This window comes from Amblyomma maculatum, chromosome 5, assembly GCF_055883805.1.
Source record: "Amblyomma maculatum isolate TAMU_Amacu chromosome 5, ASM5588380v1, whole genome shotgun sequence".
NCBI classification, from domain to species: domain Eukaryota; kingdom Metazoa; phylum Arthropoda; class Arachnida; order Ixodida; family Ixodidae; genus Amblyomma; species Amblyomma maculatum.
In genome coordinates, this window is record NC_139348.1 from 148,308,225 (window position 1) to 148,325,500 (window position 17,276).

General features: G+C 48.8%; 1 protein-coding gene across 1 annotated transcript; it reads left to right on the forward strand.

Moving 5' to 3' along the window:
• The first annotated feature begins 5,354 nt into the window (after positions 1 to 5,354).
• On the forward strand, positions 5,355 to 16,663 carry LOC146189902 (uncharacterized). Its single transcript, XM_084604642.1, has 6 exons — positions 5,355 to 5,523; positions 5,820 to 5,916; positions 10,675 to 10,793; positions 11,470 to 11,526; positions 11,636 to 11,680; positions 16,345 to 16,663. The coding sequence occupies exons 1-6, from the start codon at positions 5,469 to 5,471 to the stop codon at positions 16,413 to 16,415; spliced, it is 444 nt and encodes a 147-aa protein (XP_084460768.1). The 5' UTR covers positions 5,355 to 5,468; the 3' UTR covers positions 16,416 to 16,663.
• The last annotated feature ends 613 nt before the right edge of the window (positions 16,664 to 17,276 follow it).

Below are 17,276 nucleotides of genomic sequence, written 5' to 3' on the forward strand. Positions count from 1 at the left end.
TGCCTGTCCGTTTATCCTCCATCAAAACTCAGTCGCCGCTGGCTGTCGAGTTCGAATACGTATAATCCGAAACGTGGCTAGCTCATGACCCTACGGGGCTGGGAATGGTAGGCCCCTGCCGTTCGCGGCGGGGTCTAGCCTGCCACCGGATGTTGTAGGTGTTGTAGGCCGTCACTACACCCGCTTCCGTGGCGGACGACGGCCGTTGCGACACGCATCTTTCTCTCCCTCTTCGTTTTGTAGGGAGAGCTACACTACGCTTGTCAGCAGCGCATTTCGCCGTGTGTAAAACAGGCCACTAGTGCGCATGCGCGGAAACCAGTACGTTGCAGAGACGTCCGAACAAAGAGAAGGACGTCTTGCCAAGCGGAGACGCCAAGATGCAGAGCAGTCTAAATGCCCAGTCAAAGAGAACTTCATTTCGCCTCCATCGAAACGCAGCCACTGGCGGCCGGGATTGAACCGACTACTCGGAATACCCGTGTTCGAAACCGACTGCCGGCGGCTCCGTTTCGATGGAGGTGGTGAAGGGTGACAGTTCCTGGCCTTACGGGGCTGGTGGTGGTGAAAACATTTATTGTATATTTGGAGGTTTGACGCGGAGCCTTAAGGCCTCGGCCTTACATTACTGGTGGAGACCCTACCCCATTGGCGGTTGCCACCAGCCGCGCACGCCGCGTTCAGGCCCTTTGGGCCTCTAGGTCGCAGTAGCCGAGCAGGGTCGCCTCCCAGGAAAGGTTAGGGATAGGGGGAAGGGGTGAGTTTCGTTGGCAGGTCCATACATACCATGTGGTAGGTGTCAGCCATCTCCCCCACAAGTACTGGCACTGGCCAGTGAATTGGGAGTCAAAATGTTGAACAACGCCGCTTGCGGCGGGGGCTAGCCAGCCACCGAATTTTACCTGTTTTAGGCCGTCATTGCACCCGCCACTGCTTCGGTGGTGGACGACGGCCGTTGTAGCGGCGCGCGTTTTTCTCCCTCTTCTTTTTTCCTTTATTTTCTCTTCTGTCTGTACGAGGCAGCGGAGGTGGCTCAGCTACAGAGCCAGTACCGGGCCTGTGGATTTTCTTTTCCTTCTTCCTACAGTCACAACAACAGGCGAAACAGAGAGGCGTCTGCGGCTGTTGTCGCTGTAGGAAGAAGGAAAAGAAAATGCACGGGCCTGCTACTGGCTCTGTTGCTGAGCCACCTGATTGATTTATAGGAAGGGAAAGGCGCGGCAACTCTCTCACTTGTTCTCTGTCTGCGGACACCTCAACCACGCCGTAAGGGAAGGTGGGAGTGAAAGTGGAAAGAGAGAAAGACGAGCCATAGTGGAGGGCTACGGAGTAATTTCGACTACCTGGGGATCTTTAATGTGCGCTGACATCGCAGAGAACACGGACGCCTCTTCGTTTCGCCTCCATCGAAACGCAGCCGCCGAGGTCGGGTTCGAACCCGGTCTTGGTTGGTTGGTTCACAGGGAGGGAAAGGCGCAGTATCTGTCACACTTGTTTCTGTGGACACCTGAACCGCGCCGTAAGGGAAGGGAGGAAGGTGGGAGTGAAAGTGGATAGAGAGAAAGAGGAGCCGGGGTTCGAACCCGGTTTTACCACTGCACCACTCCGGCGGGGCAGCTGCTGAGCCACCTCCGCTGCCTCGTGCAGACAGAAGAGAGAGGAAGAAAAAGAAGAGGGAGAGAAAGACGCGCGCCGTCCTCCACCACCTAAGTGGTGGCGGGTGCAATGACGGCCTACAATAGATAAAAATTCGGTGGCTGGCTAACCCCCGCCGCAAGCGGCGTTGACCTACCGTCCTAGCCCCGTAGGCCTAAGAACGGCCACCCTTCACGTGTCAGTGCAAGTTGTTGCGTCTGTAGGAAGAAGGAAAAGAAACTGCACGGGCCTTCTACTGGCTCTGTAGCTGAGCCACCTCCGCTGCCTTGTGCGGAAAGGAGCAACTAAAGAAAGAAAAAGAGGGAGATAGAGAAGACGCGCGTCGCAATGGCCGCCGTCCGCCACCGAAACGGTGGCAGGTGTAATGACGGCCTACAACAGTCCACCGGTGGCAGGTGATCCCCGCTTCAAACGGCGGCCGGGGACCTACCAGCTTCAGCCCCGTAGAGCTAGGAGCAGCCACCCTCCTCACTTCCCCCCTCGCTGCCGTCAGTGCACGTTCCCCGGGTGGTCAAAATTACTACGAAGCCCTCCCCTATGGCACACATTTTTCTCTCATCAATCGCACCGGCGGCCAACAACCAAACCGAACCCTCATCTCTTAAAGCCAATGAAAGTAAATGTTTTCCCATCCATTCATTCCTCCCTTCTTACGGTGCGGTTCAGGTGTCCACGCAGATGTGTGGAAGGTACTGCGCTCTTTCCTATAAACCAATTTCTGACACAGAAATGCCTAATTAAAATACCCCCACTGCTTCATCCTTACTCGACCTTGGGTGGGCACGCCCGTCTACAGTTCCGCGGTACTCGTGTTCGAACCCGACCGCCGACGGCTGCGTTTCGGTAGAGGCGAAACAAAGCGGCGTCCGTGCGCTGTGTGCGATGTCAGTGGACATTAAAGAACCCCGAAAGGTCGAAATTTCCGGAGTCCTCTGCTACGGTTTCTCTCATAGCCAGACGCTTTGGGACGTTTACCCTACTAGCCAAACCAAACCTTCTCTTGTCCTTGTGCACTATAAACGTATACAACACCAATCTCAGCCTCAATCAGCCCTGCATGCAGGTGGCCACACTCGTCCCACCACGAGTGCGATCCGCTCCGGCGCGCCACGTCCGGACGAGTCCGATCCGGCAAACCGGCGCTCGCCGCCCACGTCCAACCGGGCAGATGTCTCCGGCAGTCCGCATGCGAAGCCTGGCGAAGCGACGCTCCGGCTGGTGGCTGCAGCCAATGCGAGCACGAACAGCGGCGACGTCACGGTGACGTAGGGGGCTGTGCGTTGGAGCGCCTCTCTCGGCTCCACCGTCGACTCCGAGGCGCTGCCGAGCGGACGACGCGGATGCGCCGGCCGCTGGCATCTGAAAAACCCTTTAGTATTGTTTCTTCGTGTACATAAAAAGTCACCAAGTACAGCACTGTCAACTACAAGTGAATTGAGAAGATCGCCGGCCAATACTGAAGTACTGGTACGAGTGATAACTGCGACACAAGCGAGGTTGTTCGCACAACCACTGCTGCTGCCCGTTCGATCGCCAAACGTCTGCTCGCTCCGCTGCCGAATGCGCCGCTCAAATCGAGCTTATATTCATTCTATTATAAGATGGCCTTCTCAGTACGCTGGTGACAAAATTCGAACCTTTATTACACCGTTGGCCTGTTTCGAAGCGCGGTCCGCTGCCTCTTCGGTACACCGGCTAGGCCTAGCGACGGCTAGGGGAAGCACGAATCGGTGGAATTCGTCGCCCAGCGCGTCCGCGGGTGGCATCGTTGCCGAAAGCTTCGTACGTGTGCAGGCATGCTGTTGTTGCACGAGTACAGTAGACAACCCTTCTGATAACATCGCTGTTTTGTCATTTCTTGTACGAACGTGAATTCATGTGAAGTTTATCAAGCCAAGCAGTCCCGTCTCCGCTGGGGTGACACCGGCTGTGGGCGGAGCTTGAGGGAGCTCGCTCGCCGGACGCACGGTGCTCCATGTGTCCCGGCTGGCACTGCGGCGGCAGTTCGCATGCGGCGTTCGCTGCGGCATGCCGGTCAAGCTTTCGCTCATGTGTCTCCTGCTTTATGGCTCGCTGACGTCGGTACACAGAGGAAATAATTATGTGCCTCCAGTGCACGAACGCTCGGCAGCATGTCCCATCTTCTCTGGGATTGCATTCCTTTCCTACTGGACGCTCCGAGATCGATCTCTACCGCATGAACTACCTTCCCTTTCTAACAATGGAGTCTCAACATGCTAATATTATTTGCAAACTATGGCTCCAATGATTGACGACCGTAGCTAACGCCATGTTGTACGGGGGAGCAGGCTTCAGATGCCTGTCGTCCTTTATTACACCCCCCCCCCCCCCATTATACTGGGGGGGGGGGGGGGGGGGGTGTAATAAAGCAAAAGCCTAGTAGAAGATGGTTCAAATGAACCCCAAGCACTCCCCCTTCCATGAAAGACCCGAAAATCCGCCCTCACCATCCCTATAAAAATGTATCTATTCACCAAATTATATATATATATATATATATATATATTTCAAGCACTAGTGGCCCGAACTTCATATAATTTCTTACACAGTGATCATAACTAAAACATGCCATTAGATGCAGCTGGCTTCACGAGACATTTTATCTGAGAAATAATTGTGGCAGCATATGTCACTAGGAAAGTGAAAATTTCGAAGAAAGAAAGGACAGGAACAATTGTGAAAGAATTTTCGTGCGAAATCTCCTAAGCCAAACCACTGTAAATGTGAACATAAGCGCCGCACGTGGCTCTTATTTCATTCACCTGGGACATCTGCAGTCATTACAAGCCTTACAGAATCGGGCATGGGAAGCTTATAAAAATACATGCTGCGAAATATTTCGACAGAGACGGCACAATTAATGACAGCAATTTTGGGGATTTGTGATTTTATGGGGTTGGACGTCCCAAAGCGACTCAGGCTATGAGAGACGCCGTAGTGGAGGACTCCTCCTAATTTCGACCACCTGGGGTTCTTTAACGTGCACTGACATCGCACAACACATGGGCGCCTTGCTTTTTGCCTCCATCGAAAAACGGCCGCCGAGGCCGGGATTCGATCCCGCTCCCTTGGGAACAGTGGTCGAGCGCTGTAACCACTGCGCCACCCCGGCGGGGCAGCAGCTTTGGGGCGTTGTATTGTACTCATTTAGAAAGAATGTCCTCACTAATCGATCATTTACTTAATGTTTTTCGATAACTCAGGGGTCATCGTCGATGATAGATTTGAAAATTAATATGAAGAAAACAGGAGTAATGTGCAATAGTTAGGGAGGCCGACACCCGATGACGATTAATCAAGTTTTAAAGGTTCGAACTTGGCGCTCAAAATAAGGGAGAAAAAAGGATTGAAAAATAACACCAGTGACGCACTATTTGACGCCAAAATGACGCCAAAATGACGACAAGGCGATGCATCCAATGGCAGTGCGTAGCGTTCAATTTTTGCCATGACGCAAACCAGACCATTTTTGGAAGATAGGAACGTTGAAGCCATTATAGATCCACTCAACACTAAAGAAGATAATATAATCGTAAACTGTAAAATCTAGGAACATGTAATATGACCACAAAATGACGACAAAACCCACCGATATGGGATCAAAACTGGTTGTTAGTTTTTCTATCTTTCCACAGATGACGCCACCGCCGCGTTGTCTGCCCGTTTTTCAACTGGGTCGTTCAGTAAACAGCTGGGCGCTGGGAGCCGTGTCGGGGGTAGGGTGGTGGCGACAAATTGCCGCGAACTTTTTTTTTTTACGTAATCACCAATTGGCTGCCGTTACGTGAGGAATGTATACTGTTTCCAAAGCGCCTCACCACGTTTTCTCCAAGTCAAGAATCATGGGTAAGTTCTCGAACCACTCTGCATGCGGTTTGTTTGCTAGAAGGAATGCCTTCGCGGAAGCATCGCGGCGCAGTAGAAAAATCCAGACTCCGCACGTGAGTGCGGGGATGCACGGACGAAGAAGCGTGTGTCCGCTCCGCGCCCCACGTGGATGAGGTCCTGCGTAGAGCTGCACTACGGTCATTCACTCGCACACTACGCAATGGGCTGCTAATCCGTGTTAACTGCTTGGCGCTAACAAATGCATGCGTACTACTCTCTCTCGCTGAGACCCTCGCACCGTATACCTCTCGCAGGGGCACCCCCGAAACTGGCCAACTCCGAAACGGCCGCCAACAGGAAATCGACCACGACGAACGGATTCTACCACAACGGCGACGCCGAAGAAATCAGGTCTGTTCTTCTCCTGAGGTCGACTTTTCTTTTATTATTACGATTGCTGGGAGAGCGCTGTACGACACGTCTTCGAGTACGCAGAAAGCGGCCGATCTCCTGCGGTTTCGCTTGCCTAGGTTATCAGCTCTGCCGTCGGGGATCCACTGTCCCACGTTGTTTCGATTGGCGAGGTTGTCGGCTGGTCGATGAACTCCTGCGTTTCAGGCGCATAACATTGGCGCTTGGTGCGTCGGGATCCGATGTATGAGCGTAGAAAATAAGAGTTGCCTGTACTCTGCGGGACGATCGCACCTGGAAATTATGTAGCCTTTCTCGATCTGCAATGTCGATCTGCATCTTCTCAACTTCCTAGAGCGTTTTCAGATAAGCGATCGTTAAGATCGGAGGCTTTTGCGTTACGCTGTGTCGAACAGCAGTTGCGATTGCTTGCACATCGTTTGCGTCATTCGGTGCACACGGCGCAATCCGTCGTCTGGCTGCCTTGGTTCAATGAGGCAGGAAATGCACGAAGGTGCAGAATGCCACATTCCACGCACGTCGCGTCTTGTACAGAACAGAACGTCCCGGCGCGCCCGTCTTTTTTAGGCGGCTAAGCAGAGTGCTTGCCCATGCCGCTAGAAAATTGGAATGGCGCCAGAGTTCTGCTCTGCATGGTTTTACCCTTTAAACGGCCCTAGCGGCTGATGTATGCACCGTGGGTGAAAGTGCCTGGAAGCCGTGCAGGGTCGCTATATGATCGACGGTTAACGTTCTTCAGTTAAGAAGCTTTCTTATCAGTGGCGTACTTTTTGTTTGTTTTCGTGAGTACACCAAGGATGTGAAAGCTAAATTCTGTTTCTTTTCTTCTTTTTTGCTTTTTGTGTAATGATGCGATTAGCAGACATATGATATGATACAGATAACCACTTAAAAATCAAGCACCAGCACAACGAAGGGTAATTTTGGTTCAACTAGTTTCAACAGTGGACACCAACCTACAGCTATAGTGGAACTGAGGCTATGACGTCACAGACAATTTCAGACAACGCTGAGATCATTATACAGAAAGAGCGATCTAATTACCTTTCCACTCGTTGGTTGGCAAGCTTGCGTAATTATGCAATCAATTAAAACAACGAAATCAGTGATGGTGTGACCTTGACTTTCCTCACTCGCCTCAACTTGTCTGTGACGTCGTATGTCCGCTGTTGAAACCGAAACTACAGGTAACAAAATTAATAATTATTTAGCGAGCGTAATTAATAGAATTCCACTTGTATGCAAACCATCACATTCCACTGCAAAGGAAAATAAAACGCGACCGAGAATGTGGTCTCTTCTCGAGAGCAGGCTGAAGACATGTACTTCACCTCAAATCAATATGTACTGTAATTTTGGAGCTTCACAAGAACGCCCCGACTTCTTGGACGTCTCTTGATTGTAAGGCTACGGAACTGTACTCTTGGATACTGTATGACACTGTAATGCACATAATAATGGGGATGGTCTAGACCATCCCCATTAGTATGTGCATTATCCCATTATCGAATTTTCGTTTTTTAATTTATCTGCGTTCACAACGAGCACAAAACCCCAATGAAAAACCAGTAGGCCGTGCCTTTGAATATATATATATATATATATATATATATATATATATATATATATATATATTAGGCAAATGTGGAATATTGCAGCATAATTGTGAATAATGACAGAAATTTTCTGAGCTTTCTTTGCTTAGCAAACTTTTGCTTCTGGAGATTGTCCTGCGCTGCCATAGAAAGCCAGGTGGGGCGTGCTTTCGAAAATACCAAAAATTACAAGCCTGCTGAGGGAGGATTTGTAAATATATTGATTTTTATGGGGTGCTGGTACAGTATGTGAAAAAATCGCGAAGAGAACTATTTCCCGGAATGTGCCCAAGGTTTCTTAGTATGTCAATTTATTTTCTGGAAATCCAGAGATATAAATAGACGAAAACGGCGCCTTTTTTTTTTTTTTCCCCACGAAATAAGCCAGAAACACCATTTGGACTTTTTTTCTTTTTCTTTTTTTTTCTTCTCGGAACTCAAACAATGGCGATGTCGGAAATGACTGAAAGCTTGGCGGCTTCTATGTCATGTACCGTGAGTGGTACATGACATGTACCACTCATGTATCGCATGAGTGGTACAAGATCTCTTGAGGTTGTTGTGAACGCCTCAAGATTTTGTACATGAAACGTTTTCTGCCATTCCGGGCAGATTAGGGCGAACATGAAGCCGAACGTATCCGAAACTGTCCCACTGAAAGAGTAATGGCGCAATCAGCAGGTTCGTTTCCTTTAAGACCACTCAGATGTAGGATTTCATTTCCTTTCTTTCTTTCTTTCTTTCTTTCTTTCTTTCTTTCTTTCTTTCTTTCTTTCTTTCTTTCTTTCTTTCTTTCTTTCTTTCTTTCTTTCTTTCTTTCTTTCTCTCTCCCTCTCTCTCTCTCTCTCTCTCTCGGCCATACAGAGCAGCCTTCCGCTCTGTGCGTCGTACATACCCGTACTCGTCGTACAACTGTTCATTTTTCGCCGCGAATGTATGCGAAGGCCACTGAGAGCAGTCGAAGGGACCTTAACGAATGCAGCGCGACGCGTTGAACGAGCTGCCCTGCGTGCGGGAAGGAAAAGCGGCGCCACCTGTTTGCGCAGCGCTCCAGCCACGTGCCGAAACAGGAGGTAGCGGCAACAGTAGAGACAGCACGCGTTGTAGTTCTTTCCCCCTTTGGTTTTGGCTTCAACTTGCTCTCTCTCTCTCTTCGTTGGAAAGAAAATAATATTTGATTAGGATTAGTTTGATCTGACATGACGATGGACGGAGCTTCCTCGCCACTAATCTTCGGAACGTGGCCGCAGCGCTCTCACCAGAAAGCGGAGAATGGAACCGAACATGCTCAGATAAAAAAAAAAGGGGGGGGGGGGGGGATCTTTTTAACAGTATGAAGCGAAAACGTTAATTAGAGTATTTTAGCATACTGGAGACGTACTACGGTAGACGTATATCAGTTTACCGGAAGCCTGCTCCAGACGCGCAGCGGCCACACCTTGCCTCACCCCTGCCTGCGGAGGGAAGTCCGGTAAACCAGTATACGTCTAGGTAGTACGTCTCCGGCAAGCTAAATCGCTCTAATGGGTTACTTCAGCGCCCTGGTGTTCTTTGCATTTCGCGGGACAGTTTTTTATTTATTTAATTATTTACCGTTAGACACACAGTCCAACAAACGTGCTTCTGGGTACCGTCTTCGACTCGTGACCCAAAGATCCTTTGTTCCCGTTTCCATCTCACCCCGCGATTTTTTTCAGGGCAGTTAGTTTGCATTCTTAAATGTCGTAATAACGTTTTGCTCATGTGACCTTATACCTGCAAATGTTTCTGATGTTTTCATCAGCTCTTCATGAAGTCACGACCCTGTATACCCGTAAGGAATGTGCAATGTCGTATTGTGTGAGCATTGTAGGGTGTTTGAATTACCCGCGCGAAGTCACGCGGGTGTGACGTTACAGGCCTCTTGACCAATCCCGACTTTCTGCTCCCAGTGAAGGACCACAGCGACCGCCGTTGCGGCTGTGCTGGGTTTTGAGCTAAATTGGTAACGGCCTCGCGTTAAGGCTGGTGACGGAGGTTCTTCCCGACTCATTGCGGCCACCACCGTCGTAGAAGTTGAAGACCACATGCAATGCACAGCGCGAGAGCATGACAGTTAACCACGAGCGGCGATCGGTCGCGGCGGTAGGAACGTGCCCGTCTAACTTCCGTCAGACAAAAACAGCGGCTTATCGTCGGACTGAGAACCAGCTAGAAAAAGGCGCGATAGATCATATCCCCCAGATAATCTCGGAGTAGCAGCGATGGTCCAACGAAATTATCTGGACGGCCTCGGGGCAGCGCCTTCGACTCGAGACCGAAGGAAAGTCTTGTGCGATGTAACGTTCCGAAAAGTTGCCTTCGAATGAAGCTTCGACTGCCGTGTGACGCCTCTCAAATTGCACCAGTAACCGCGGTGAGCTCAGCTGGCGGCATTTAGTTGCGAGTGCAAAATTCATTTCTTTTTTTTTTCCGTGCTCCTCGCGTAGTGCGTAACCGCGCGGACGTGCTGCTTTCTTTTTTTCTTTCAGTTGTTTTTACGCACCTGCTTTAAAATCCGGCGCCGCGGCTGCTTTCCGCGTAAATGGAGCAATGAACGGTGCCGATGACGTCAATCACGAGTATTACCCACGTGGTGTGACCGCAATATCGAACACCTGCTCTTTACGTCCGCAAAGGAAATGTTTAATGATGACACTGCATCAATGTTTACATCCCGGCTTATTTGGCTGTTTCATTATTATTTCCAACTTCAGTAATTAAATTAATTTCCTATTTGTGAAGCCAATTCACAGTAACTTAATGTTTGAGTCCCTGTGCACTGAGCCCTCTCATGGTATTGGAGAATCCCTGTTCTGGGCTGTCAGTTGTCATCTACTTTTGGGTATAAATGGACACTTACTTTGCAACCGTACTATAACACCCTTTCAGAGTTGAATTAGTTTGTACAGTATGTAAGAAATATGTGATTCTCTAAATAAATGTAAAAAAGATCTGATTTCAAAGAATGGCAATACCTCAATCATGCTTTCGTTACGTATAATCATTGCCGATGTAACAACGTTATTGCCGTTGCTGTTAATAACTTGTACAACTTAAAATACATTCATGCCTGCATTTGGAGGGGGTCATTTGGTCACTCACTGCCATCTGTTGCCTCTAGGGGACCACGGCCAGTTTTCTATCAGGTGAACAGTCGGCGACTTCACTCACCATCGTCACACCGGCAACAGGAGCCCGTGACGCCACAGCACGAGGAGCTGGCCCAATACCTCAGTGATTGTGAGAACCTCCTTGAGCTCGGCCTGTTGCCGTTTAATTAACGTGTGGCTTCAAAAACAAAGTCTCTATTTAACAGGTATTATAGAAACCTATGTACAGTGCACACACCAATGCTGAATATAGTTGATAGGTTACTTATATCGGCAGCTGGTAACTGTCCTCCTGGCCATTCTAGGACGTTTAGGACACCTTGTCCATCTTTACTTATTTGACCAAAAGGGGCAAAATGGCTATTCACAGAGCTATACATTTTGCAAAGTTCAACCAAGTCCAATTCTGTCTCTACTTCGAAAACTTTCCGAGTAGATATTATGGAGCAGTATTATGATGGTTGGAGACTTCAAACTAGATGCTGTGAAAACTTTCTGAGGTTGTGGGCTGAAGTACCAGGCAGAGAGCATAAAAATATGCGATCATCTGAGCACTTGCTCAAAATAATTTAGTTTACACAGAAGTGTTTGTGAAAAGAAGGGCGTGCTCTATAGCTGAGATGGAGAATGATACCGTGAGAAATCAGACTGCCACTATCACGAGAATAACTATACAAGAAATTCCATGACAAGATTTCCTATTTTGATGACTGTTTTTGGGACTCTGTAGACCATGCATGATGTCATCAAGATAGCCAAAATTCTTATTAGACGGCAACAATTTCTTTTCTCCTTTGTTTGTACAGCTTGGAAGATGGTTCGACGAGAATATGAGCATGCCACCCAACAGGCGCAAAACTCTGGTGAGTACAGTGCATACGCGTTCCTTTTGTTCTGTAGCAGCTGCTGCTAGTCGCATGCTATATGTATTTATTGCCGAGGGTTCTCATATTCCGGGCCTCTTTCTTTCAGCCCCGCAAGTTGTCTACAAAAAAGTGCAGCCGTCTCGAACACCTGGTAAGCCTCGCATTTGTCTGCAAATGCTCTGATGAATGAGCCCACTAACTTCTGAATAGCCTACCGAGAAGTAGTCAAGCTTCTCAGCAGAAGGCTTGCTTAGTGGCATTGGCAGTGGGGAACTATTCCTTTTAGTTTACTTTGGTTTGCAGAAAACTTGGGAAGAGCTTCATTCGCTATATTTTTTTGTTACATATTTTCACCTGTCGTGGATGCACGGCGTTTATATATTTAAGCACAGCTAGTGGCAGAAGCTCCCATGGAGCATAATTGGTGGCAGAAGAAACTTGTGTGATCAGTGGCCATTAGGTCCTCAGTGTTGTATACAGTAAAAGCTCGTTAATTCGAACTTTACGGCACCGGGGAAAAAAGTTCGAATTATCGAATGGCCTCGAAAAAAACTGCCAACAATGATTTGTATTACGGTAAATTTACCGCATTTGCTCGAAGAATGAACCAACTCACATGATGAGTCCCCCCCCCCCCGCTTTTTTTGCCACTGAGAATCTGAAATAAAGAAGCGTTAAGGCCGCTTCACATGAATGCGATTCAGAGTGCGATTTCAGCCGTACAGCGACGGAAGGGCACGCCGCTCCCGTCGCAAAGCGGCTGCGGCAGACTTCCAACGAGTTGGTCGCACTCCAGAGTGTTGCAGCGATCGTTGCGAACGAGGCGGCCGCCAACCAATGGAATTCAGAGATGTGACTGTTGTACGTAGTTGCTACAAAACGAAGGGTTCAATATGTCTTTTTGCATAGCGTGCTTTAGATTCTAATAAAAGGACATAAATTAGATAAAATATTTAATATACGCGTGTTCTACGTTTATTATTGGCAAAACATGATGAGACCGCCGCTCGTGTCGCGCCAACAAAAATCGCTGACGCCGCAAAGGGCTGTTGCGACTGGCGTCGCAACGACGCTGCGACTGGACGGAAATTTTTCGCTCGTGTCGCATCATGTCAAACGGCCTTGGTCGTTGGCGCATCCCTTCGTCTCGCGCCGTCGCCACTCCGCAGAGCATTTCTTGGCAGGGCGCCGAGATGCTGCGCAGCGATAACATCACGATGTGTTTACCTTTTGACACTAGCTCTAGCCGGAAGGAGTGGGGAAGGGGAAACCTGGCACAGTGCCAGCGCGCATCCAAAGGGCTGTAATAACAACAGCGAAGTCAATGAGTGTGGCTTAGATTATTAGCACCCTAGAAACCTTGCGCCGTCTTTCCAGCACAACGGAAGGCTTGTTGGTTCACAGGAAGGGAAGGCGCAGTATCTGTCACACTTGCTCTGTGGACACCTGATTTATTCATAGGAAGGGAAAGGCGAGGTAACTGTCTTACTTGTTTTCTGTGGACACCGCAACCGCGCCGTAAGGGAAGGGAGGAAGGTGGGAGTGAAAGTGGAAAGAGAGAAAGGGGAGCCGTAGTGGAGGGCTACGGAGTAATTTCGATCACCTGGGGATCTTTAACGTGCGCTGACATCTGAAGGTCCCACTTCCAATATGTAAATATTGAACTCAACTATCCGGTTATAGTAGCAACAATTGGTTTACAGGAAAGGAAAAGCGCAGTATGGTTCACATTTCTCCGCGGACAACTAAACTACGCCGTAAAGGAAAGAAGGTGGGAGTGATAGCGGAAATAAAGAGGTGCTGTAGTAGAGGGCTACCGGAAGCAATTTCGACCACCTGGGGATCCTTAACGTGCACTGACATCGCACAGCATACGGACGCCTCTTCGCTTCGCCTCCATCAAAACGCAGTCGCCGGCGGTAGGGGTCGAACCCGGGTACTCCGGCAGGTGCTGTTCCGGCACACTAGTCGAATATTTCAACCACCGCGACTGTGCAACCCTCGTTTCAGATGTTCGCTTTATCGTGCCGCGTTTGGGCCTGGCGCCGTTCACTGTTATTGGAACGCGTGATAGTGCAAACGTCTTTTGAATTGAACGATGCTAAAAGCCGGCGTCGTGATCGCGGCTTTCGTTGATGACTGACAGGTCGAAGGATAGATGACTGTGGATAAAAAAAACTTTTCGCGCCTGCTTATTTTATTTTTTTAAGGTGAAAACCTTTCTAGGCTCATGGAACGAAATCCCGTGCGCGAGAGTTGTGCGCGAGATCTGTTATATTCCGCGAGATGTGTTCTTGTCTAGCGTTCCTGCCATGTGCAATCCCACACAGGAGCGACCGCCCGAACTCACTAAAGCCCCTTTAGAACTCACACCTGCCGGAGAGTGTGACAGATACTGCGCCTTTCCTTTCCTGTAAACAAATTATAATTATATGTAGCACTGCAAGGAACGCCGATAAAAGGCAAACGATAAGAAGGAAATGATAGGGGAGGAAGGGCAGGCATTCGCCATTCTCCTCTTTAGAAACATCTGAGATACTTTTTTTTTTTTCTAGACCTGTAACGCCCGTCCGACGTCGTAACCTTTCATGGGCGTTGGCTCGGCGCGCTTAATCGTATTTCCGAACAAACGGGGGTCGGATTAACGAGTATACAGCTGCAAGTTACGGAGTTTGCGCGAAAGAGCAGCCAGCCGTCGCCGCGGTCGCCAACCCCTATCCTCCAGCGCTACCGGCCGCCGTGTCGGTCATGGCGCCATTTAACTTTATCCACTCTTCCGTGGATTTACCTGGTTTTATCTTTTGCCCCCGTTTTGGACGAGCGCGGCCTCTGACTATGCCTTCCTATCGCGGAGGCGTTTCTTTGGCCATGTGCTGGCCGCCTGGCCGCCCAGACGCGGCGGTGCAGTTCGAATAATCCGTAGCTGAACCGACTCGCGTTCGAGTTAACGGGATTTTTTTATACACAGACCTCTATGAAGCTTGGCCGGACCAAGTAGTATAGTTCGAATGATCGATCTTTCACAGTACTGGGCCTATATTCCGAGTTTGCGTCGTTACCGAAGTGTCGCTATCTCACGCGACCTCGAGTCATCTGATTGGTCGAAACGCCGGAATCGGGTGTTGCCACTACAGAACCGGAAGAGGTGGCAACATCATATTCCGGCGTTTCCACCAATCAGATGAATCGAGGTCACGTGATATAGCGACACTTCGATAACGACGTAAACTTTGAATACGGGCCCTATTACTGCAAGTATAAATGATCAAAAATAATCTTTTTATGGTCACTGTCAACTAAATAATCGGATCCTATGTACCGCAGTGTGCCTTTTTTATAGTTTAGCACGTTAATTAAAATTATATGCACCCAACAAGCCCCCATTGCTATAGAATTCTGCCTTGCATGTGTTAACACTTCCACAAAGCTGTCTTGGCTTAGTTGTGAAAAGCAAGTGTACTAGGCTCGGAGATACCTTTCTGGGGCTCTCCAGGTCAGGCTATAGAGGCTTCCTTGCAGCGTTACTACACCAATTCATGCATATCTGGTCTTAGTTATAGAATTGACTTTAAATTATTAGTTTTCAAGCTGTAAACTAAGCATAAATGTGTTTCTCTACGTCACTTGAAGCGTAAATTTACGGTTAATCCGTAATCCACGAGAAGTATGTGGCCAAAACAAGCGAATTGCAAAAGTGTACAGGAAAAGGCGGGGAGATGTGGCAGGCGCGGCCCACCAATGCTTCGCGGGATTGCCGGCAGGCGGTGCAGCGATCGGCATGCACACGGCATGCTATGCTCACACATGTACTGACTAGTATTCTTGCGTAATCTTGATGTAATAATGAAGTGAATAATTCCATAATGGAGTAATGTTCCGCCTCGCCGTGGTGGTGCAGTGGTTAGGGCGCTCGACTGCTGTTCCCAAGATTGTGGGATCGATTCCCGGCCGCGGCAGCCGCTTTTCGATGGAGGCGAAAGGCAAGGCGCCCGTGTGCTGTGCTATGTCGGTGCACGTCAAAGAACCCTAGGTGGTCGAAATTTCCAGAGTCCTTCACTACGGCGTCTCTCATAGCCCGAGGTGCTTTGGGACGTTAAACCCCACAAAACAACCAGTAATGTTCCAGATCAACATCTGAGAAATTTCTGGAGTGAATGTATTCTGCTGGAAAGCGAGCTGTTGTGTTTCGGCTTTGTAGCTCTCGTCGCAGATCCACAGAAAATTTTCCTCGAGTATAGTATTCAGTGTTTCTCATATGAAATATTCTTGCTTTGCTGTGCGCGTCTAAGATTTCTTATTTGCGTTTCATCTGTTGATGAAGGTGGATACTAACACCCATGGCTGCATAATGGCATCATTTGGAATGCAAAAAATGGAAGCGATAGATCGGTAACCTTTTCCGCTGTTTGCACTACGAATAATCGATCACACTTGTTATAACTATGTTTCAAGTCTCGAAATAGCTGAGCTTAAGTTGAGGGAAAAGAAAGACATCGATTGCAGTTTCACATGCTACGAAAACAGCCATGAATTTTGTTAAAAGCAAAAAAAAAGTACTTGGTATGAATTTTGTTTAATGATGTGCTAGTATGGGGTAATAAATTAATAATACCAATTGCAAAAATGAAGCAAGCAAAAAAAAACACAGAATTTTGAAATCTTATCGACTAATTTGATTTTGTTTGATTCTTTTGGTGTGCATACGTACACTTGATTTCTTGGAAGAATTTATTAAAAGTGAGAATAAAAATTACACCGAGACTTTACAAAGCAGACTGACCAAATATTTGTGTGCCCTTGCCTTTCGATGTGCAGACTTCGTGCCGTGCAACTTCGAGAGAATCTGGGCAGAGCACCACTACTGGAGCATCGTGCAGTCGGCCTGATCCCGCACTTTCCACCCTGCTATCCGCGCCACCTCTCGTTTTTTTTTTTTTTTTTTTTTCACTGGGAGGTGACCACGCCCCATGCCACGAGTGTTCGCCGCACATCTCTCGAGCAGCCCCGCCACAGTGGCACGCTGCACACTCGCCCGGGGCGGGTCGCCATGCCAGCCTTAGTCGAGATAGCGCCCGTGGCAGCTCTGTAATATACGCTAGGTATAAATAAATTGTTACAGTGGTTTCTAGCAAGAGTGTTCTATTGTGTGATCGATTTATTTACTATCCGTCACTGTTTCCTAATACTACTGGCTACGTTGTTTGGCAGCTCAGCCCGTGGCGGCAGCATCTCGCCGGAGGCGAAACACTAAAATGCTGATGTAGTGATTTCAATGCATGTTAGAGACCGTCTGGAGACTGTGCTTCGTGTGTTGTGCTCCTCGGCCGAATGGAACGCGGCGGCTTCCCCGTGCCGGCGCTGTGTTTGTACAGTCGCGTTAATCAGCTGTTTCGGCCCCCGTGCCGATGTTATTGTTTTTTTGTTGAACCATGTATGTAATTTAGCGTATAAAGACATCTTTTTTTCTTTTGTTCACGTCGTCTCGTGACAAGATGGTCTAAGCGGCACCGGCTCCTGGCATCTAAGAAACCTATAGAGGAAATGTTTTCGAAGTTCAAGTCGGAATTCAAAGTTTTCCTCAGCGAGCGGAGGGACCTGGTGCTAATCACTCCTCCCGGAATGACTAAAAAGGACCGTCGGCGCAGTTTGTTGCTCGACGCTTCCCGACACTCTATGTAGCAAATACAAAGGGTAGAGTGTGCGGCTTTAGACCGCTACAGCTCAATTTCGGAGTGCCTATAGACTCT